The sequence below is a fragment of the Crinia signifera genome, chromosome 1 (genome assembly GCF_055691185.1).
Source record: "Crinia signifera chromosome 1, ASM5569118v1, whole genome shotgun sequence".
Taxonomy (NCBI): domain Eukaryota; kingdom Metazoa; phylum Chordata; class Amphibia; order Anura; family Myobatrachidae; genus Crinia; species Crinia signifera.
Window position 1 is genome coordinate 89,787,194 of NC_139217.1, and position 23,207 is coordinate 89,810,400.

Consider the following 23,207-nt stretch of genomic DNA (forward strand, 5'->3'; position numbering starts at 1 on the left):
TGTCAGCAGAAAATCAAATACTTAACTGATGTACTATGAAGACCTAGAAATTAGAGACAAAAATACAGTGCTTCATACATAAAAGAGGACATTTGTTGACATACCCATACACTGCATTTAGACCAGAACTTAAGCAGGCCATACATCTTAGACACAATTCCCTGGTCTACGAATGACAATCCCAATTGGCAGGCATCAATAATCAGCGATCAATTTTGGAATTAGCAAAATACGGCATGTTAAAAATATCAGGCTCACCAATCCCGATCACTTTTTGGTGAGAATTTAATCTGAGGGTCTATTAATGAACAAAGGAAACACCCCTAGTTGCCGTGAACTTAAGAACAAATAAGGCACTTAGGGGCATATTTATCAATTATTAGATTTTTGACCGGATAAGTGTAATGTCTTATCACCGCTTTAGTCAGCAAAAATAAATTATATATCGTCCTGATGTATCACAATTCACACACAGGGACAGGGGTTTCAAGAGGTGCTCATACTTGCAGTGTGTTGGAAGTGAAGTGACCACATCAAATACTCCTCTATTGGGACAAACAAGTGCTACTGAGCATGTGTGCTCTATTGAGCACAGGATAGCAGTTTTAAAACTATGCCCCAAATAGCACATAATGCAATGAAAAGAGATACAAGATGGAATATACAGTATATAAGGGTTTCCAGTGCAAAGGGGCATTGCTGTTGGTGGGGGAATAGCTGCCCAAGTGATAGGCCATAGTGTAGGCTATGGTAGGGACCTCTGAATCTTTCTGAAGAGTTTGTACTATGCTGTGTACCCTGTATGTTGCAATCAGTAGCAGCTCTTAACATTTTGGAGGAGGGGGGCTGCCGCATTGAGCCCCCTCCGCTACCGCTACCACTGCTGCATTCACCAGCAGCTGCACTCCCCAGCCACCGTGCTCCCTGGCTGCCGGTCCCTTGCACAGGGCCAGCTCATGCGCAATAACTTCATATACACTGTGCATGCACTGGCCCAAGCCTCCATGGTCTGCCTATGCAGCTGCCCCCGGAGGCTTAATCAGGTTCCTTGGCGCATGAGCATGCGCAGTATAGTCCACGGTACTGATCATGCTCAGAACATGGTTTGGGGGCTGCCATGCATATGCGCTCAGAGAGACATCCCGGAGGGAGGGAACACCTCCCAATGGGACTGCCTTGAGTGACTGGCAGGTCAGACTTCCAATAGGAAATCACTGCCAGTCACATTGAAGATTCTACAATGACTTCCGTAAATTATGAAAGTTTCTCGCTTTGATTCATACCCTATGCCCCGAGTTGATGAGTTGGTGGGAAAATTAGCCAAGAGTCATCAGTATCTTACCACTCTTCATTCGACAAAAGGACAAAAGGATATTCCGTTGACAGAAGCTGTTAAGGCAAAAACAGCCGTCTCTACCCAAGAGGGCTTATTTCAGTACAAAGTGCTGCCCCTATGTTTACATGGTGCTCCAGCAACCTTCCAGAGAGCTATGAAAATGTTGATGCTGCTCCACAAGGAATATGCATCTGCATATTTAGTCAACATTGTTATTTTTAGCTCTGACCAGAAGTCCCATGTACCAAAAGTGGAGGCCGTATTAAAGTCTCTACAGGCATATGGGTTTACTGCCAACCCTGAAAAATGTGCCATTGATAAGGTGAAAGCCAAGTATTTGGGGTGCATTGTGGGCAGAGGACAGGTTAAAACTCAGCCTATTAAACTTGGAAGAGCATCGTTGGGTAAAGGAAGTTCTTTCTCGTCTTTGTGCCAATCACCTTTACTGCAAATTGGAAAAGTGTGTTTTTTGAGGTACAGTCAATTCCTTTTTTAGGTTATATAATTTACAGTACTGGTCTTTAGAAAGACCCTGAGAAACTTCAAACAATCAAGGAATGGCCCATTCCATCCACTTTCAAAGGCTTCTAGAGATTCTTAGGGTTTCTCAACCATTGTCGCACCCATTACGGTTCTCACCTGGAAAGGAGCCAAACCATCTAAATTGTCAGAAGAAGTCCTGAAACAACCAGATACTTCATTACCTTTTACTTTCAAGATGGATGCATCTTCCATTAGAGTTGGTGCCATATTGTCCCAATGCGCTAAAGATGGTCACCTCCACCTGTGCGGATTCTTCTCCTGAAAGTTCTCTCCAGCTGAGCGTAATTATGCCATTGGCAACCAAGACCTGTTAGCCATTAAGCTTGCCTTGGAGGAACAGAGATTCTTGCTTGAGAGTGCTGTTCACACCATTACCATCATAACTGATTAAAAGAAACTCCTGTACCTCAAATCTGCACAATGGCTTATGCCCCATCAAGCCAGATGGGCACTGTTCTTCTCTCATTTTTCTTATAGACTCTCATTTTGTCCGGTTTCTCAGAATTGTAAGACGGATGTCCTGCTCATGGGAGCTAGAGGAAGAGTCTGAAGCTACTGGATGACCATTATCGATTCTATAGCATTCTCAGCCTTGAGATTGAACTCTACTCCTCCGCTAGTTAATAGTTTTGTGAAAGCCTCTCTTCAAAATAAATTCTTACAGTGTGCACATTCCTCACGTTTTGTCGGTCATTCATGTATCTAGAAGAGCTATGACAGAATCCAGATCTTACTGGTGGCCAGACCTCAAAAAGGACATTTTATTTATTTGTGTTCCAAATGTGCCCAGCATAATGTGAACTGTCAGTCTCCTGCTGGTCAACTGGTCCCTCTCTGTGTCTCATCAGTCCTGGATTCACTTTTTTATGGACTGTATCATAGATCTGCCAGCAAGAGTCCAAAAAGTTTGTTGCCATCTGGGTGGTGTTCGACCAGTTCACCAAGATGGCTCATTTAATTCCGATCACTGGCCTCCCATCAGCTTCCAGACTGGTACAAATATTAATTACGGAAATCTTCAGACTCCATGGACTACCTCTAGAGATAATCTCTGATAGTGGGTCAAATTCATTGCCAAATTCTAGCGAAGCTTGTGTGCCATCCTCCAGGTCAAGTTGAACTTCTCTACAGCCTACCACCAACAGACAAATGGGCAGACTGAGAAGGTAAACCGAGACTTGGAGAAGTTTCTTTGTATTTATATTTCTTCCTCCCAAGACGACTGGGCTCAAATTCTGCCATGGGAGGAGTTTTGTCATAATAATCAGTACCATTCTTCTTCCAACGCCATTCTTCTTCCAATGCCTTTCTACGCAAATTATGGATTCCATCCTCTGGTTCCTGAATTTCAGTATGTTTCTGCTTCTTCAGTACCTGCCATGAAAATTCTTCTTGAAAATTCTAAGGACAGTTCACATATCATTATTGAAACCGTTACTCCTTAATCGCTTATATGCAAGTCTTCCAAAATCTTTGAAAGCCAAAACTCAACAAGGTGTTGAGTACAAAGTTGCCAGGATTCTTGACTCTTGCTTCTGCTATGGACATCTTCAGTATTTAGTAGACTGGAAAGGGTATGGAACCAAAGAGAGATCGTGGACCAATGCATATGATGTCCATGCTCCAAAATTGGTCCAGAGCTTTCATGCTAAATTCCCTGGAAAGCCTAAGTGGTGTCCTGGAGCCACCCCTAAAGGGAAGGGTGCTGTCACGATTCAGGTAACTAAATACTTACTACTACTACTGTTACTTCTACTACTACTACTTCTACTATTCACATGTTTCCTAAGAATGTCCCAGTGTTACAGACCTGGATACCATGTGCACTGTCTGTGTGCCGTTTAACGCACAGCATCCGCTTCCAGTGTCTGCTATGCTGCCAGTCTGCTTGACACTAAGGTGGTCTTCTCCTGCTCCTCCGGGGAATGGGTATGCTCCCTTAGGGTCTCCGGGCCCACTGCCATAACCACGCTCCACCAACAGTGCATTAGGCTGCAGCCATGCTCATAAACATACTCTCCCTCCACAGTTGGATGTGGCCAAAGCCATCTTGCCTGATGTCACCTAAGCCAGACCAGCCAATCCCTGTCAGCCTTCTTCCAGCATCATCGTCTAGCCAATCACCTTCCACCTGCAGGTATAAGAATGCTGGGGGAACTCCTGTAACCTGTCAGTGCTTCAATTGTCTTTGTTGCAGATGGATGTGTGCTGCCGCTCTCCAGGATTCCAGCTCCTGTGCGAGCTACCCATCTTAAAGAGACCAGTGCCTAAATTCTTCAAGGGTTCCACCTGACTTCATCTATGCTTTAGCAATTCTTCTATTATGTTGCTTCTTCCGCTTCTCTATAGATTGTTCGTCTGGCATTGGCTCTTCAGCTTCTACCATCGATTCATCAGTACTTCAGTATTCATCAATTCTTCAGTACTTCAACATCGAAAGTTAATTACCATTGATTATCCAATACTTCAGCATTCTTCAATCCATCAGTACTTCAACATCAATAGTCATCTTCCATCCATTCTTCAGTACTTCAGCATTCTTCAGTATTTATTCTTCAACTTTTCAAATTCCATTACCCCGATTGTTCGTTCAACATCGGTGCCAGAGTGTCTTTTACATTTTGTATCTTCCAGTGCATCATGCCTACCATCAAGACCAGTGGCGGCTTGTATCTCATGGCAGGGGGAGCGCTGCCGCTGGCCATAATGCAGGCACCCCCCTGCTGCCACTGCTCCTCCCGAACCTCACCACAGGTGCTGTGTTCCCGGCACCTGTACTATGATGACAGGCACCAGGACTGGCGTATGCGCATTACAAACCTCCTCGGATTTCATTGGCAGCCAATAGAGAGGTGTCCTGAGGGAGGGAACACCTCCCAATGGGACTGCCTTGGTGACTGGCAGGTCGGATTTACAATAGGAAGTCACTGCCAGTCACAATGAACCCAGTACAGTCTTACAGATTTGGCTTCACTACAGTGGCGGGTTTTACCTGCTGGGGCTGCAGTCATGCAGTCATGCAGCCCATAGTTTAAAACCTCCACCGATCAAGACCCATTCACAGTATAGTATTTGGGACTTTCCGTATCAGTCAAATATAACATCTTCTCCCCCTCAGCGTGTTGAGTTTCATGTTATTGACTATTCCTTATTGATTGCCTGTGTGGAAATACAATTCATTAATACTATTACCATCTGCCATTGTTATCACCTGACGTGCTCAATAAAAACTTTGTTTAACTTTTACTCCGTCACACATTCGGGCCTTACTTCGTCTGCATTTCATGTCTAAGAATACCCTGAGGTGTACACGGTTTGTTTATACATCTACCCCTATGCCTGAGGCTTCCCAGGGTCAGCCCAAACCCTCAGGCATGACATATAGCAAACAGGCAGCACCTAATTTTAGGTGAGACAGGCAGCACCCAATTATAGGGCAGATAGGGCACCCCTGGACTGATAGAGTAGAGCAGATAGGGCACCCTGGAGTAAGACAGCAGACACAGCAACTACCCACTGTACGCCACCACCCACAGACAGATAGAGGACCCTCTCCCACACTCTCCTATGCTGAAGTGAAGATGGCAACGATCGGCTGGGACTTAACCAAAACCCGCAAGAATCTGACAGACAGTGGGCTGATGATCCCACCTTGGATTGTGAAGTTTGGAAAACAGGGGTGGGTGCGGGAGTATAATCTTTTTGTTATGCAATTTTTTTACAGTATTTGAATTTATATAACAAATGTGAGAGACGCTGGCATTTTTATCAGATATTTTCACATCTCTCACACAGATGTTGGCATTCAAAAGATTAATGCCCTTATTCTAGTTCATTCTTTCTGACAAATTCCTTCTTAGATGGACAAAACCATGTGCACTGCAGGGGGGCAGATGTAAAATGTGCAGAGAGAATTAGATTTGGGTGAGTTATTTTGTTTCTGTGCAGGGTAAATACTGGCTGCTTTATTTTTACACTGCAATATAGGTCTCACTTTGAAGTAAAACCCTACCCAAATCTAATTATCTCTGCACAAGTAATATCTGCCCCACCCGCAGTGCACATGGTTTTGTCCATCTAAGAAGGATTTTGTCACAAAGAGTGAACTAGAGTAACCCCTAAGTGAGGAGTCAGTGAAATGTCTGACAGTGCGGAGGTCATGGGCAGGACCTTCCAGCATGCCGTTTCCCTCCTTGCTATGGGAATGCAAAATATTTCCAATCACGTTGCAGAAATGCAAATGCATCAAAGAAATGCGAACGCATTACAGAAATGTGATGCGTTCACATATTTATAGTAGCCCCCTGCCTGCGCAGCTTAGCTGCAGAAAGCAGGCATAGGGATGCCATGTTTTGGCTTGCATCGGCTATGTGTAACGTCATGCAACCGATGTGAACCATCCAAAAACAGTATGGACACGCTTCCAATGTCCGAAATCCGTGCCTGCCTAAATAGCGCTCCACTGCCCACCCAAAACCGTGTTGCAAGCCCCTGGTAACTTAGACTGCAGTCGCATTTCCTGTACGCGCACAATTGCTAAAACTTTAGCAATTCTACAATCAGCGCAGAATTGCCCCACAAATAAGGAGGAAAGATTTAATATACAGTAACGATTTCTGAAAAATCAGACATAGTTAATGATCTTTTTTTTAAAGGAAAATACAATAGCAACATGGAATATAATTAGATAACATGCAAAGAATAAATATGTCATATGTTAATTACTTAAATTACTTTTCAGGACATAGAGGAGAGACAGGATTGCCAGGATCACCAGGTGAGTACTGTTATCGTATAGCACAAAATAATGCATTATTTGTATAAATAAGGAAATATTATATGTTACCTCCAAAAATAATTATATTATTTGCAAAGTGATCCACTACGAGACACTTTAAGACCGAATAAACCGAACCAGGTATAGATAGATGATTTATTTAGCATTACATTTTTTTTGAGAATTCTGAAATGTTTTTATTTATTGCATTACTTATTTAAAAGAAGTAATCACCCACACATATCAGGGTTAAAGTTACAGGTCAGCATGTTAGGCACCATTGCCTTCAGATATAAGACCATTCCTTTATAAGCCTTATTCCCCCGTCTTTGTGCTAAATCACTCTGTAAAGTACAGTACATTACTACATCCTAGCTCTCTGTACCATGCTCCCTCCAACCCATCTCAGTCACCCCTGTCTCTCTGCCACTGTACTTTAGAATGTAAGCTCTCATAAGTTGGACCCTCTCCCCACATCTGCTTCTCCTTCTCTTACTTATACTATCTTCAACTCCATACCCCCTACAAGTACAACAGCACCTAACCTTTGGTTGGTGTCGCCCTGATGCTTATTTCAGAGTTATGATGATGTTTATATACCATCTACTTGTTTATATACCATCTACTTGTCAATCCAAGATGCTATTTCCAGCCGCCTATTCAATGCTTTTGTTTCCGACAACATTGAAGACCGAATTTGACAAAACAGATCCGACTTTCAAACCAGTTGGATCTGTTTTGTCGTAAACAGCTTTGGATTGTCCAGTTCATGGCCGGATCTCGACAATCCATGGCCGTTTTCACCGGCATACCCCCTTTTCGCTACTCGACAGGTGGAACATTGATTTTCACATACTGCTAAACTGTTGAGCTGGACGAAAAAAGTGCAGGATTCCAACTGTTGGAACAATCTGACAGTCGGAATCCAGGATTGAATACCCCCATTGCATTATACTGTAAGTCACTGTTTTCTTGTTTGCTCATTTGTTTAAGTACTTTGCTAGGCGCTGCAGAACCATTATGGTGTCATATAAATAAACAATGGAGGGAAATAACAATGATGTGTTTATGTTAAAGAATAAAATTGTACTAAATCGGATAATTACGTGAGTTTTTCTGGTTGGAAGGACTCAGAAAGTTTAATTAACTAAACCAAGGTGTTTTTTTTAACGATTTTATTTGTAATTTAATAAAAAGCAGATAATACAGTCATAATTTCAGAGTAGGGTGTCAGATACCTGTATGTGTTAGTGTAGACTCCAATTAAAATATTGATATAAATAAAAGTAATTGTTTACAGTGGTGGTTTAAGAGAGAAGAGGGCCCATGTGCAGGCTCTGTGCAGGTCACATTCTCTCTGGTAGCCCAGTAGGCTTTGAGTCTAGAATGAATGGGTTTGTCTCTGAGAATATGGTGTCCGTGCCACGTTCCTGGAGACTTATCTATAGCGCATGTGCTTGTTCTCCAGCACAGGCCACAGTGGGACTCCTGAGAGGTAAAATCCCCCCCCCCTCCTGGAGTGGGCCAACAGCGGCGGCACTTCCCCGCCCCGTGGAGTGGGTCAACGGCGCCGGTACAACCCCCCTCCCGGTGCGTGTCTTTGCTTTGGGCACTGAGGTGCCTCACACCGGCCCTGCATATACTTAGCACTTTGATAACTGAAGAAAAAGTTGAACCTAGGTTAGGAACTGTTGTGTTTCTGAGAATCCACAGCAAAGTTTTGCTTTAAAACTTTGTTATAGAATAAGTTGTGAACTTAAAAAGAGTCCCATAAACTTGGAATCTAGGAGAGAACTCCCTTCACAGTTGAAATATTAGTATGTCCTGTACTTGTCCTGTAATATGTTAGTTGGGCACCCACTGAGCTATTTTCTAAGTTTCACGCGTCCCCTCGCGGGGTGCGCTACGATCGCCACGCTTCAGGCTCGGTGGCTCTCTGCGCTCATCACACTATATAAATTCAACTCCACGTGGACATGGACAGTGGGGGTATGAGCGTACTAACTATAGTGGGCGCCCAACTAACATATAAGTACCATATGTCCATGTATTACTGGCCACAGAGTCTTCTGTACAATTGTACAGTATTTAGGGATCTATGTACTAAACCTTGGATGGAGATAAAGTATAGAGACAAAGTACCAGCCAATCAGCCATGTGGCAGGTTGTGTTTGAAAAATGACAAGAGCTGTTTGGCTTCATCCACTTTATCTGTATCCAAGGATTAGTAAGTATGATAAAGTATGCTTTTCAGGGTATTGGATGTACATAAGAGTATACTGTGTATAATACACATTTCTGACACAATAATGTTTACTAGATTATGATACTTTTTTTTAAAGGTTTACAAGGCAGTAAAGGCGAAAAGGGAGAAAAAGGAGAAAGAGGAATGTTATTTGAACCTACTTTGGTTTCTTCTACTCCTTCTGCTCATTTTGCTTCTTCTGCCCCTGGAAATGGTATGTGATATTCTGCAACATTTTCCAACTTTTTAATGTTGATAACACACCTCACCCAAATCTAACTCTCTCTGCACATGTTACATCTGCCCCACCTACAGTGCAGCATGGTTTGTCATCTGCAAAAATTGCAACCTTGCTAACAGCTCGGAATGAAGGCCCCATGTTACTATGTAACTGCCAGCAGTTGTAATTTTCAGAAAGTAGGCAAATTTACCACTGAAGCTGAATCAGGCCCTGAGTGCTGTTTCTTTATGTCTTTAATCACTCATATTTATTTATTTATTTATTGACAGTTTCTTATATAGCGCAGCATATTCCGTTGCGCTTTACAATAGCAGACAGTGAAACAACAAAACAGGGTATTTACAGACAGTCAAAATGTAGGAGGGCCCTGTATGTAACTATATCAGGCTTTTCTTTACATTAGCACGTTATTGCATTTTTATGTTGATAAAAAATTGATTTAAAAAAAAATGCACATTCATAAGAAATATAAATCATTGTATCTTCACCTGTTCTTCTCGAACACAGAATCTATTGTCCGTCTTGCTGGCAGGATTGAACGTAATGGAGGAAGAGTTGAGGTTTTTCACAATGGAGAATGGGGTACTGTGTGTGACCATCGTTGGGATGTGAGAGATGGAAAAGTGGTGTGCAGGATGCTGGGATTTTTTGGTCTTGTTATGATTTATAGCAATGCCTACTTTGGGCAAGGTAACAATCTTATGTAACAATCTTATGTGGAATATTTCAAACATTTGCCATTTTTTAAATGTATTACAGTACTTTAATTTCAGAAAAAATACAACTATATATCGTTCCAATATAGTGTAAATATAGGGGGGACAAAGAGCCCCCCCCTTTTAACAGCACTAGGCTTTACTAACCATGGCTGGTGGCAAGGGCCGCCAACAGGGGGGTGCTTTGGGTCCAAACAGCTCACTTTGCCCACCGCAACCCTCCGCTGTGCTGCCTGCGGTGCCCTGAACCAAGCACAGGCTTCTTCAATTCAGGAACGCTGGTGGCCAATTAAAATGCTGCACCTGCTTTTGAGCCAATCAGAGCTTGTGTACCATTAGCCAATCAGAGAAGTTGCCAGTACATGAGCTCTGATTGGCTCACCAGCCGGTGCTGCATTTTAATTGGCAGCCGGCATCCTGCATTGAAGAAGCCAGTGCTTCGGGACCTGCTGAGTCTGGCGGTAAGTGAAGGGTGGGAGGGGGGAGGAGAGGGGCCCGGACTGGAAATCTGTCCCGGGCCCCAAAATTCCTAGTGGCAGCCTTGCTGGTGGCATAAATAGAGGACAGGAATAGCTCTTTTGATGTGTTGCTTAGTAAATCTGGTTATATGTATATTTGTAGTGGTGAAGAATTGGGGATCTTTTTTTGTTTCTAAAGTGTGTATAACGGTGCCACCCACTGTGTTTCCATCTGCAGTATTTAACAGAATCATCAGTATTGATATATACACCTAACCCATTTTGCTTGCCGGAGATCCATCAGAAACAGGCATCTTCTCAGCTGGTTCAGTGAAAAATGTTGGGGACTCCCATTCTTTTCCAACAATTATTTTATTTCATATCTTGGTGCAGGTTATTAATTGAGAAGGAGACATTCCTTTAAAAAAAAAAAAAATCATTAATTGTACACAAATGTTGTAGTTATTACTAACGTCATTGATTTTCTTGACGGTTTGGTCTTAGTTAATCATCCAATAAACCACTGGATAGCTGCCAAAAATACCAAACTGACATATAATAAATGTTCCCTTGGACTCCTATATACCATATTATTTGTGCTCAGAAGTAGCATAATGATGTGGTGAGGGTACACATGACCAAGGTCACCATTACTTACAGAAGTGTGGCTGGCATACAAATTGGTAGCTGTGTTTTTTCTACCCCTTGCTTAGCTGTGCACCAACTCAAAGAGGGAATGGATTAAGCCACCCCACCTTGGTGGTGTACCTGTGCCCCCTTAACAGACAAGCACCACACACTCAGCATCCCTGTATTTGACATTTTACTTATCAGTGGCTTATGGTACAGATTGGTCCCCCCAGAAAGAGGCACTTTAAGAGCTGATTGGAATTTGGACCCACTCCTGTCTGGCAGTGCATGCTTAGGTCTCCAGAAACATACCAATGGAAGTGTCTATTGTGCATGTGCAAATCACCGGAAAATAGCCATGGCAGCCATTTTCCAGTGATGTTTGCAGCTTTGCAGCTAAGGCTGGGCCAACAGGGCAGTCAGTATAATTAACCGGTGCAAGGTGTGCGGTGTGTGGCCCAGTGGCCCCAAGGACTCCTTATAGTTATGCCAGTGACCCTTGAAAAGTCTTCATTTACACTGCAGAAAAAGGTGATCCCAGGGTGAGGCCCTAAAAAACCTGAACCAGAGGCAAATACAGTATCCTTTAAAAGCTAAATTCTCTTACACAGAATATCTTATTTGCAAAGCTACACTAAAGGCCCCCATACATTAGTCCGACTTGTCCTAAGGACAAGTCGGACCTGATTTCACCCTGCAGCTCCCCGGGAGGGGGACACACGATTAGGCACTTGATGTGCCAAGGTTTGCATATGATAAATCGCATGGATTTATCATATGCGGTCCCCGGGGAGCTGCAGGAGGAGGGAGCCGTGCGGGGGGGTCATCAGCGGGCGGGGGATGCCGGCTAATAGAGAGCAGAGCAGGGGGAAGCTGCATAGGGAGCCGGGCAGGAGGAGGGTGACAGCGGGAGCAGCGCGCCGGGCAGGGAGGATGACGCTGGCTGTCGGGCAGTAGAGGGAGCCGGGAGGAACACAGATAACTTGAAAAAAAAAAAAGCCCATACAGAAAGACTAGCAAGCCATTGATTGGCTGAGACTTCTCTCAGCCAATCGCTGATTGGCTGAGAGAGGTCTCAGCCAATCAATGGCTTGCTAGTCATCTGTATGGGCTTTTTTTTTTTTTCAAGTTAGTGTGTTCCTCCCGGCTCCCGCCGCTGCCCGGCAGCCAGCGTCATCCTCCCTGCCTGGCGCGCTGCTCCCGCTGTCACCCTCCTCCTGCCCGGCTCCCTATGCAGCCTCCCCCTGCTCGGCTCTCTATAGCCGGCATCCCCCGCCCGCTGTCATCCCCCGCACGGCTCCGGGGCTGGGCTGCACATAAGATTTAGCAAATCTTATGTGCATCCCGTCCGACCTCCCGACCCCGATCCGATGCGCACGGGACCGCGCATCGGATCGGACGGGGTGTCTGCCGTCGAATCGGGTGAAATCGTGCCCAAATCGCCTAGTGTATGGGGGCCTTAAGTATTTAAAGAAACAGTATTTCTAGAACACTAGGCTGGCACTACATGCATATTTTAAAAATTAAACTGTAACTCTGCCAGTAGCGGAACCTCAGCAGATGACAACATACCCTCTACTTATATTATAAAATGCATCGTGTTCTACATTCCATCCCTCAAATAATATTTAACAATTTCTTTTCAGGAAGAAATCGAATATGGATGGACGATGTTCAGTGCCTTGGATCTGAAACTTCTATCACACAATGTAAATTCAAAGGTTGGGGGATTACGAATTGCAGCCATTCTGAGGATGCTGGGGTGCGCTGTTATGACTAAAATGTTTTATTTTCTTCCCTTTTCCATTAATGATCATTTTACTAATCTTGCATTCAATCTAGAAATCTAAATCTTAACAAAAACTATTCAAAACCCTAGTTCAGGATTACTCACCAACATTAACACAGAATCCTGATATCATCAAAATCTGACAAGATTTGAAACAAATTTGAAATCTACAAGTAAAGATGAATATGATGATAATATGGTAATGACATAATTTTAAGATCTAAACATAATTGCAAAATAAATATTTACAGTTTTTTTGGGTGATTTTTTTTTTGTTGCAGTATTTTGTACATGACAAACTGATATGCTTTCCTTACTGAAAGAGGAGTGCGGTACTGAACTTAGGGGGTTAGTCTGGTTCACTCGCAAAGGCAAATTCCTTCTCAAATGGACAAAACCATGGGCCTTATTCTGGTTCACCCTCAGGGGCAAATTCCTTCTCAAATGGATAAAACCATGGCCCTTATTCTGACTGAGTCTGATGGCTCCGAGTGCGGACGGACAGCCGATGGTTGGTGTTTGCGCATGTGCAGATGCGTTTCTGCGCATGTGTGAACGCCTTGCACGTCCGAACATGTCGTGAATTCCGTGCAGAAAAGGATCGTGCAGACCCATCTGAGCAGGGGGTGGAGAGGGGCGTGAAGGGCTGCTTGGGCTCATTAACATATGCGTAGGCCCCCGCGTTTCATGGGCGTTTCCATGAAAACGCTGGGCGTACGTATGGTAATGCAGCCGTGACTCACGTGTGGGGGTAGGACGGCTGTTAGCTGCAACCCATATCCCTGCTTTCAAACGGAAAAATGTCCAAGTGGTCTAGAGCACTCAGAGTTTGATTTGGGTGGGGTTTTTCTTCACAATGAGATCTATATTGCAGTGTAGAAATAAAGCAGCCAGTATTTTCTTTGCACAGAAACAAAATAACTTTTTTTGCAGTGCACACGGTTTTGTCCATTGAGAAGGAATTTGCCTCTGAGAGTGAACCAGAATAAGGCCCCATGTGCACTGAAGGTGGGGCAGATGTAACTTGTGCAGAGAGAATTAGATTTGGGTGCGTTGTTTTGCTTCTGTGCAGGGAAAAAACTGAGGGCCTTATTCTGATCTGAGCTCAGTACAAATTTGTTCTTAAAATGGGCAAAACCAGGTGCACTACAGGTGGGGCAGATGTTACACGTATAGAGAGAGTTATTTTGTTTCTGTGCAGGGTAAATACTGGCTGCATTATTTTTACACTGCAATATAGATTTCACTTTGAAGTAAAACCCCACCCAAATCTGCACGTTATATATCTGCCCCACCTGCAGTGCACATGGTTTTGTCCATTTGAGAAGGAAATTGCATTTGTGAGTGAACCAGAATAAGGGCCTCACTGCATCTCCTTGTGAAGAATAAGAAAGCGTTATGCTCAGCGCTCCCTATTGGAATGTAGGAAACTTTACAGGCAAACTACAGCATAAAAGACAGAGGGCGAGATGTACTGTATTATGCCTCGAAAAGTGATAAAATGGAGAGTGATAAACCACCAACCAATCAGCTCATACCTGTCATATTTCAAACACAGCCTGTGACATGGCAGCTAGGAGCCGATTGGTTGGTGTTTATCCACAGCAATGGTTTATGGGGAATCACAGGCATATCACGAATGGTGTATTTTAAGACGTTAAGCCTGGGAATAAATAATACTACACTTCCAACCAGGGGTATATAAGTTTATACCAGTCACCTGGAGGCAAGTTCGAATTTGGCGCCCCCCTTAAAAACATTGTGGTGTGTGTATAGGAACTGGAACCCACAGTGAATTGCTAGAGCTCCAGTGATCATAGCGCCTGCTTAGGTCTGACATAGTGGGCGGTATTCAATGTGAATACCGGCGACGTGCAGCGAATCCTGTTTAGGATTCGCTGCACATTCGCCACTGGTCGCCGGCTCCGGTATTCAACGGGTCACTGCCCCTGACCGGCGAATATGAGCTCCTGCGGCGAACGCCGCAGGGAGCCTGAGGACGGTGGCAGGCAGGTAAATGGAAGTCTCCCTGCCTGCCCCAGAGCGTATGTGGGGGGGAGGTGGGCTCCCCGGGTGCCAGGCAGCACAGGCTGCCCCTCGGGGGTGCCAGCAGGGGACCAGGTATATTCACTACACTACATCATGCATATGTAACGATCGGGTGCAGTGAATATATGAATATCTAATGAGCGGCTCGGCTCCGGCGCCCCCTGCTGGCTGGTCAGTGTAAAAAAAAAAATATATATATATTTTTTTTAAATTAAATATATACAGCACATGAATAAAAATAGCATGCCCCTCCTCAGAATAAAATTCCTGATTTTTTGACACCAAATGTAAAAAACAAAACACTTTATTTTAAAAGTTCACATTCCACTTCACCATAAAAAGATAGCGATTGCTACTCGGTGAATCATGGCAAAAAAAACCTTGAAATGTATTCGCCATCTGGTCATTGAATAGGGTGATTCACCGTTTTTGTCAAAAATTCGCCTTACAGCACAAAATCGCCATAAAAACATGGCGAATCAGCCTCATTGAATACCGCCCACTGTGTAACATACACTGCACTTTGTTGTATCTTGTAACATTCTATTTTTGCATCCTTCATGGTCTGACAAATATTGCATTCAATTAAAACACCTGTAACATAACTATTTCACAGCTTTTATTAAACCTACTTCTTTGAAGGGCGACCAAGACTTCAGATGTGCTGCAATACTGTGGGCCTAGCGTCTCTCTATCCTTGCCCCACCGCCTAGCATCTCTCTATTTCCCCCCCACCTAGCATCTCACTATCCTCTCCCCACCACCTAGGGTCTATCTATCCTCTCCCTACCTCCCTGCATCACTCTATCCCCTCCCTCCCGCTCTGTGTCTCACTATCACCTCCCTACCACCCTGCATCTCACTGTCACCTCCCTACTGCCCTGCATCTCACTGTCACCCCCTACTGCCCTGCGTCTCACTGTCACCTCCCTACCACCTACTGTGTATCTACTCCCTCCCTACCATCTTTCATATTTCTCCTCCCTACCGCCCTGTGTCTCACTGTCACCCCCCTACCACCCTGCATCTCACTGTCACCCCCCTACTGCCCTGCGTCTCACTGTCACCTCCCTACCACCTACTGTGTATCTACTCCCTCCCTACCATCTTTCATCTATCCCCTCCCTACCTCCCTGCATCGCTCTATCCCCACCCTACCGCCCTGTGTCTCACTGTCACCCCCCTACCACCCTGCATCTCACTGTCACCCCCCTACTGCCCTGCGTCTCACTGTCACCTCCCTACCACCTACTGTGTATCTACTCCCTCCCTACCATCTTTCATCTATCCCCTCCCTACCTCCCTGCATCGCTCTATCCCCTCCCTACCGCCCTGTGTCTCACTGTCACCCCCCTACCACCCTGCATCTCACTGTCACCTCCCTACTGCCCTGCATCTCACTGTCACCTCCCTACCACCTACTGTGTATCTACTCCCTCCCTACCATCTTTCATCTATCTCCTCCCTATTGCCCTGAATCTATCGTTCCCCTCCAGCAGATGATTGTACTGCACCAAATTATGGTGGTAAAAGGGTAAAGGTTTTTTTCATGGGGGGAGGGGGGGGGGCTTTCAAGATTTTGCTATGGGGCCCACAAAGCTCTAGTTACGCCCCTGACTGTGGGGAATGTGGCTAAATATGGTTGCAAGACAATACACCATTGGGGGCTGTCTACATTGTAACGTGTCACTGGCAAACACTGGGAGATGCTGTGGGGCATGATTATGCCAAATTGGTCACACAGTTACTTTTCTACTGTCTACCGCCAGAGATGCCACCCCTTCCCAGCACCCCGTCTTCTTTTTTTTGTCATTTTTTATGATACAAAATATCACGAACCTCTCCACGGTCCTCCTATCCCCAAGCCTTATCTTGGTGCCCCTGGAGATGGTGTGTGTCTGGATGCCCTGGGACGGGGAGTCAGTAGGGAATGCGAGGGGTGGGACACCAACCACTATCTCTCCTCCGTACATGCGCTCCCTTGTTACATGCGCCAGTTAGCCAACCATGCTTCTTTTCTCAGACATGTTGTTTTTCTGCAAGGATAAAGCTGAATAGGATCAGAATATTGACATTCATGATCGCTACAGCAGAAGGTCGACATTGATGTCAACAGCTGCAAAATGTTGACAGAATGTCGACTGTCATAATGTCAAAATTTCAATTAGTGTTTGGGTTAGTGTTACAGTTACTATTAAGGTTAGTGATAAAATTGGTATTAGGGTTAGGGATAGAAATAGACACAAAACACGGTGTTGACATGTCAACAATGTCAACATGGCATAAGAGATTAATGAGCATGCTGATATATTCAATACTGACATTACAACCACCAAGGTTACATTATTATGTCTAAATAATGAACCACATCCATGAAAATACTACTCACTTTGCATGATAGATATTAACCCTTTGAGTGCCAACAGCTCTGCCAGAGATGTTCAAAATATCCACTAAAACTGCCACCGTCGCTCACATTTGTTATATAAATTCAAATATCAAAAAATATTGCGTACAAAAAGATTATATTTCCTATAATAGGCAGGGCCGGCGCCACCACTAGGCAGCTCTAGGCATTTGCCTAGGACGCCGGAGGGCGGCTGTTCGCCCCTCACCCCCAGCATGGAGGGTTAGCGCACTGTGCAAAAAACTGGCGGCGTCGGCGTCCCTGCAGTGCTGGAGCGGGCAGGTGCTGGAGCGGGCAGGGGTGTCCGTGCCGCGGGGGTACCTGCGGCGCTGTCACTGTGTATAAAGCTGGCGGCGGGGTCCCTGCAGTGAATAGAAAATAACTAGCGCTATACGGCGGCGCGGGAAGAGCTTCTGGGTTTGAAAACACTTGCCACACGCTGATTGGCTGAGATTCAGCCAATCAGCGTGCGGCAAGTGTTTTCAAAATCAGAAGCGCTTCCCATCGCCGCCGCGCGCATAGCGCTAGTTATTTTCTATTCACTGCAGGGACCCCGCCGCCAGCTTTATACACAGTGACAGCGCCGCAGGTACCCCCGCGGCACGGACATCCCTGCCCGCTCCAGCACCTGCCCGCTCCAGCACTGCAGGGGCGCCAACCGCCGCCAGCTTTATAACAGTTACCAGGTAACCCCCACCCCCGGGCACCGGGGCGCCCCCACCCCGACTCGCCTGGGGCACTCCTGTGCCTTGCATCGGCCCTGATAATAGGTAAACCTTACAGCTCATTATGAGGAATATAAGTGTTTGCTTGGCATTGTTAACACCTATTTGGACAAATTCAGTTGGCACTCAAAGGGTTAATAATTCTAATAACAAAAATCTAGAAATCTCTTGATCCTTCACTGCCAGGTGGTCACATCCTGATGATTTTTACAAAGAGGACTTTTATACTGCTGGTGTCAGCAGAGAAAGCAAAAGGTTTATATTAGAAACCAATCAAATGGACTCCCATATAGGAAACATATGAATATCAGTGTCTGCATACTGTAGGTTTTTCATACCTCAGCTGCATTTTCCAATGCAGAAAATGAGCTTACACAGCACTGTTGTTGCCAGTGCGGTCTTTACAGCACCTGCCGAAGGAAGCTCATTTTTGATTTCAGTGACGTTGAAAAAAATTGTTATTTATTCAAGGTTCACTAACTTATTGTAATTTCCAATTATTTAGTGAGCATACTGAGCTAATAGTTTAATAGCGATTTGAAATAATTAAGCTATTTAAAATCATTAGTGAAGCAATCGCTGTTTAAAGTTAACTGGGATTACAAAACACAGCAGTTATATGGACTGAAGTAATTGGAAAGCAGTGATTTAGGAAAGCGTACAATATATCACACTGGTGCAGTATATATTTATACTACAGCAAGGCTGTGCAAGAAGCTGTTGTCTTATTGTACAGACAGTCTGTCTGTGGTCTATATAGTATACAGTGCTGTACATTAATCTACTAATGGCTAAGAATTGCCCTGTGTATGCATCAGTGATAAGTACAAGTTGAGTATCCCTTATCCAAAATGCTCGGGACCAGAAGAATCTTGGATAACGGATTATTCTGTATTTCGGAATATTTTTATATTTCAATGATGTATCTTGAGGTATCTTGCATTTATGTTGTATAAACACATCAAACACATGAAATACACACACACATCTATTTTATTTGTGCATAAAACAAGGTTTCAAAACATGAAACAAAGTTTGTGTACTATCTCCGATACTTAATTTGAATGCCAAGCAATCATTTTCTTGCACATATTTAGTGCCAGTTATATATCACGTCCCCAGTAGTGCTGTTGTAGATGTCCCCAGTAGTGCAAGTTACAGATGTCCCCAGTAGTGCTGTTACAGATGTCCCCAGTAGTGCTGTTGTAGATGTCCCCAGTAGTGCAAGTTACAGATGTCCCCAGTAGTGCAAGTTACAGATGTCCCCAGTAGTGGTTTTACCAATACATTTTTTCCCACTTTCTGGAATGTATAGTTTTCGGAATAATATGGATAACGGATATTTGGATAAGGGATACTCAACCTGTAACAGATACATTATTAAAATACAAACACAGAGACATTAGTTTGGTAGAAATTGTCACCTATTTATTTAAATGAGGTATGAACTTTAATAACTCCAAGAAGTAAATTAAAGTAAGGTGGGCAAAGACCAGACAGCTAAAATCAGCCCAAACAAAAACACTAATACCACGCTAACAAAACAATGAACAAACCAAACTAAAACCACAAAAATGAAGGTGGGTGTAACTTAAAGCTAACAACCAATCTCAAACCAGACTTAACCAACAATAAACTACATAGAAAAATAACTTCAGACAAAATAGGGAAGCATGGTGGGAAGACACAAACAAAAGAGGCTGACCCAGCCCCCTAACAGGCCCTCAAGTACAGCAAAACCAACACCCTCCATATCCATAGGACAAACCTGATGCCCTTCACAGGCCCACCCCCAGCCTCTTAGGTTTAACCCACTCTATTTGAATCCTGTCACACTGTACAGAGCGTTAACCTTAGATCTATATATCTATCTATTGGACTACACTGAATTTATTACCTCATTGCTATGTTCCTGGAACCAGCTTAATATGACGTGTGCTTTATGAAGAGTGAAGTAGTCATTAGAAAATGGGTATACTGTGGCCATGATGGGATGCATATTTCCAGAAACAAAACTGTAGGCTGTGCAGTGTGCCATTTAGATTAATAAGAGGAATATTTTGTGTTAAATATGCCTCAGGGGCCTGGGGCTGGAAATGTTCAAGAGTCTTCACTGAGAAGGGGAGGAGCTGGGAGCAAAACTGTGTGGGTGTGGTCAATGACATGGGAGTGTACACCCCTACACCCTGCCTCAGCCCCAATGTCTCACTATGGGCCATATGCACTAAGCTTCAAAAGTGATAAAATGCAGAGTGATAAACAGCCAGCCAATCAACTCCTATATGTCATCTCCCAGACTGTGTTTGAAAAATGTCAGCTAGGAGCTGATTGGTTGTTGTTTTTATCACTCTCCATGTTATCACTTTTGAAGCTTTGTGCATCTGGCCCAAAATACATAAAAAAAAAAAGAAATGTCATCATTTTGCTAGAAAACTAGAACTACTATATAATATGTTTAAGGCTGACTGTGTGGAGCCCTGCAGCTGTAGCCACATCCCCATTATTAATCTGTCCCTGGTATTAACGCACCACTATCAGTCTGAACAGTTTATACAAATGCAGGATTAATCCATTTGCCTGGAGTGCCGCAGTCTGATCTGGTGCGTCTAGTACAGTCTGGTCTGTATTGAAATCCAGTGTATTGAATATGCTGAGTGTCTACAAATACAGCACACATACAGCCTCTATCAGGATGCAAGGGAGGCAGACTCCATACTGCTATGAGCTGTATAGCTCCACCACCCCAGAACCTTCTGCCAAGGGCTTACCTCAGAGACAAGATTAATATACCCTCCAACATGACCCATTCCATTAGGTACAAAATGATCTGTTCCTGGACTTCTCTGCCAGTGGCAGTTACAGAGGTGGGGCTCCAGCACAGGACAATATTCAAAGGGGAAGGGGGGGGGGGGGGGGGTCACATCAACTGTCCAGGACAGTGATGTTTGAGGTGGCAGTAGGTGTGGCTCCCCTTTTTGAATATTGAACTGTGCTGCAGGCTCACATCTGTAACTGACACTGGCAGGGAAGTCCAGGAACAGAGCATTTTGTACCTAATGGAATGGGTCATGTTGGAGGGTATGGATTAATGCTGCAACTACAAGATTTGGAGTACCTAATGTTATTGTTATTCCCTTGGAGAGGATGAGAAAGGGAATAGGAAATAGATTCATTTGATTATATCATTATTATTATTATTATTATTATTATTATTATTGTTCTTACTGTTTATTTATATGGCGCCACAATGGTTCTGCAGCACCTAGCAGTACACAAATGAGCGAAGAAAGCAATGACTTACAGTACAAGGCAATTTTGAACAAGTACATGGTAAATATAGAGGCATTAGGGGACTGGACACAGATAGGGGGGTAGAGACCTAGAGTAAAGGTGCCCATACACTAGTAAGATTTATCTTCAGATCTGGTTGGTTGGAACAAAAATATGGTTATGGATGAGTGACAGTTTGGCAGTTTTCCAGCATTTCCAAGCAAATGGTCAACTGTCATTTGCTCTCATCCATAACCATGTTTTTGTTCCAACCAGACAGATCTGCAGATAAATCTGCGTGTTTATGGCCACCTTAAGGTGTCATTAAATGGAGTAAGGAGTAAAAACATAAATTATATATATATTTTCTGAGAAAAGTACATTGTTAAGAGAAGGGCCCTGCTTGTGAGAGCTTACATTCTAAGCATGAAATTTATATTGCAACAGTCCAGTGTTAATAACCCATCACAAGTATGATTAGATGCGGCAATAGGTGATATGATATAATATCAATAGAGAGGCAATGGAAGGTAGCAAAATGAATAATGGTTAATAGTGAGGCAACTGTACAAAATATATATGGGAGTTAAAAAGAAAGTCTAAATTAGGGAGGCCAATCCCAGAATCCCAGAAATCCTGGGAGTGAGCATTTTTCAATCCCGAAACCAGAAATTGAAAAATGCCCCAGGATCGGCATCCCTACCCTGGGTTAATGTAAAGGGGGCTATCAGTAGGCCATGCTCCCTTCCTTATGGCTATGTCACCATTTTGAGCACGCCAGAAGTATAGTTTGCTGCATTGAGTGTCCACAACCATGGTGCCGACACTGGCACCCCTGAAATGGTCGTAACATACCTGCGTTTCAGTTTCTACTTCTCCATTACCTTCCACAACTGCTCCCTTCCTTTCAATAATTTACCAAATAAATCCTCACCGCCATAGCAGCACATGCGTACACAATCAACATTGCATCCATTTCTGAATCAGGCCTTGAGTTTGCTAATACATCATTTATTATAACACTTATCATAGAATTCATGGGTACTTTGTGATTGCCAGTTTCTTTGTAGTTGCCATTAAACTAAATTTCAGTTTATGCAGCTTAACAAATATTTAGTTTATGCAGCACGACAAATAAGTATTTAATTTCCATTGTAAAAATGTCTCAGGTACAAATTCTTTCAGTATTTCTGATATTTTTCTTTTTTTTTTGTATACCACAAACATTCCTGAATATGTTACTGCTGAGTTATTGTGCGGCGTTATTTTATTTTGAGATACAACATCTACAGGGGTCTTTTTGTTTCTTAAGGAGAGGCGCATAGAGTAAATAGGCAAATGGTTCTCCATGTTGTGAATGCTGTACGGAAGATTGCAAGTAATTCCAGGTACATTTGTATGTCAGCGCAAAAACCTGTTAGAAAATAGAGAAGGTATATTGAAAAATATGAGATTCTGTCAGAAAAGTAACTTGACATTTCATGCTAAAAATGCAAGATATTTCATCCTGACAACAATGCAGTGATCCAGAAATAAAACCAGATTGAAGAACAGACCTAAATGCAAGCTTTCTGAATGCATTCAAAATATAACATTGCTCCCAAGGATCCCTTCTGTTTTACTGTCTATACAATTGTATAAAAGTTGTTTCCTAGAATGGGTAAAACCAATTCTCCCACACAAACTTTTCTAGATAACATTAACACTGTTTCTTAATGCAGAACCATCATCCCCCTAGGAATATAGTAGATAACCGTAAAGGTTCTGACCTTGAAATTATTTTGTGTTTCCATCTTAGCAAAGGTAAACAATGCTGTGTAAGGAGAAATGTAAGTGGGCACAATGCAGAATTTCTGCTGCTACGAGCATAGCATAAAAATACATCTAAAGATGTGTTATTATAAAACATGATATGGTAAATGTAGTTTGGTTTGTCTATTGTGCATGCAGAGGATTTCTGCCAGGAGTACATACAGTACCTCACTTATGCCCCTTTCAGACCGCACTTTTAAAACGGTAAA

General features: G+C 43.6%; 1 protein-coding gene across 2 annotated transcripts in view; it reads left to right on the forward strand.

Moving 5' to 3' along the window:
- Window positions 1-12,990, forward strand: part of MSR1 (macrophage scavenger receptor 1) — a 37,417-nt gene extending 24,427 nt beyond the window's left edge. The window contains exons 7-10 of one of the 2 annotated variants that reach the window (XM_083169904.1): window positions 6,621-6,656; window positions 8,999-9,115; window positions 9,650-9,832; window positions 12,593-12,990. In XM_083169904.1, the coding sequence (XP_083026030.1) occupies window positions 6,621-6,656; window positions 8,999-9,115; window positions 9,650-9,832; window positions 12,593-12,726 (470 nt within the window). In that variant the 3' untranslated portion in view covers window positions 12,727-12,990. The remainder of the gene's footprint in view (window positions 1-6,620; window positions 6,657-8,998; window positions 9,116-9,649; window positions 9,833-12,592) is intronic. The other variant, XM_083169914.1, reaches the window with a different exon arrangement.
- Window positions 12,991-23,207: the final 10,217 nt, after the last annotated feature.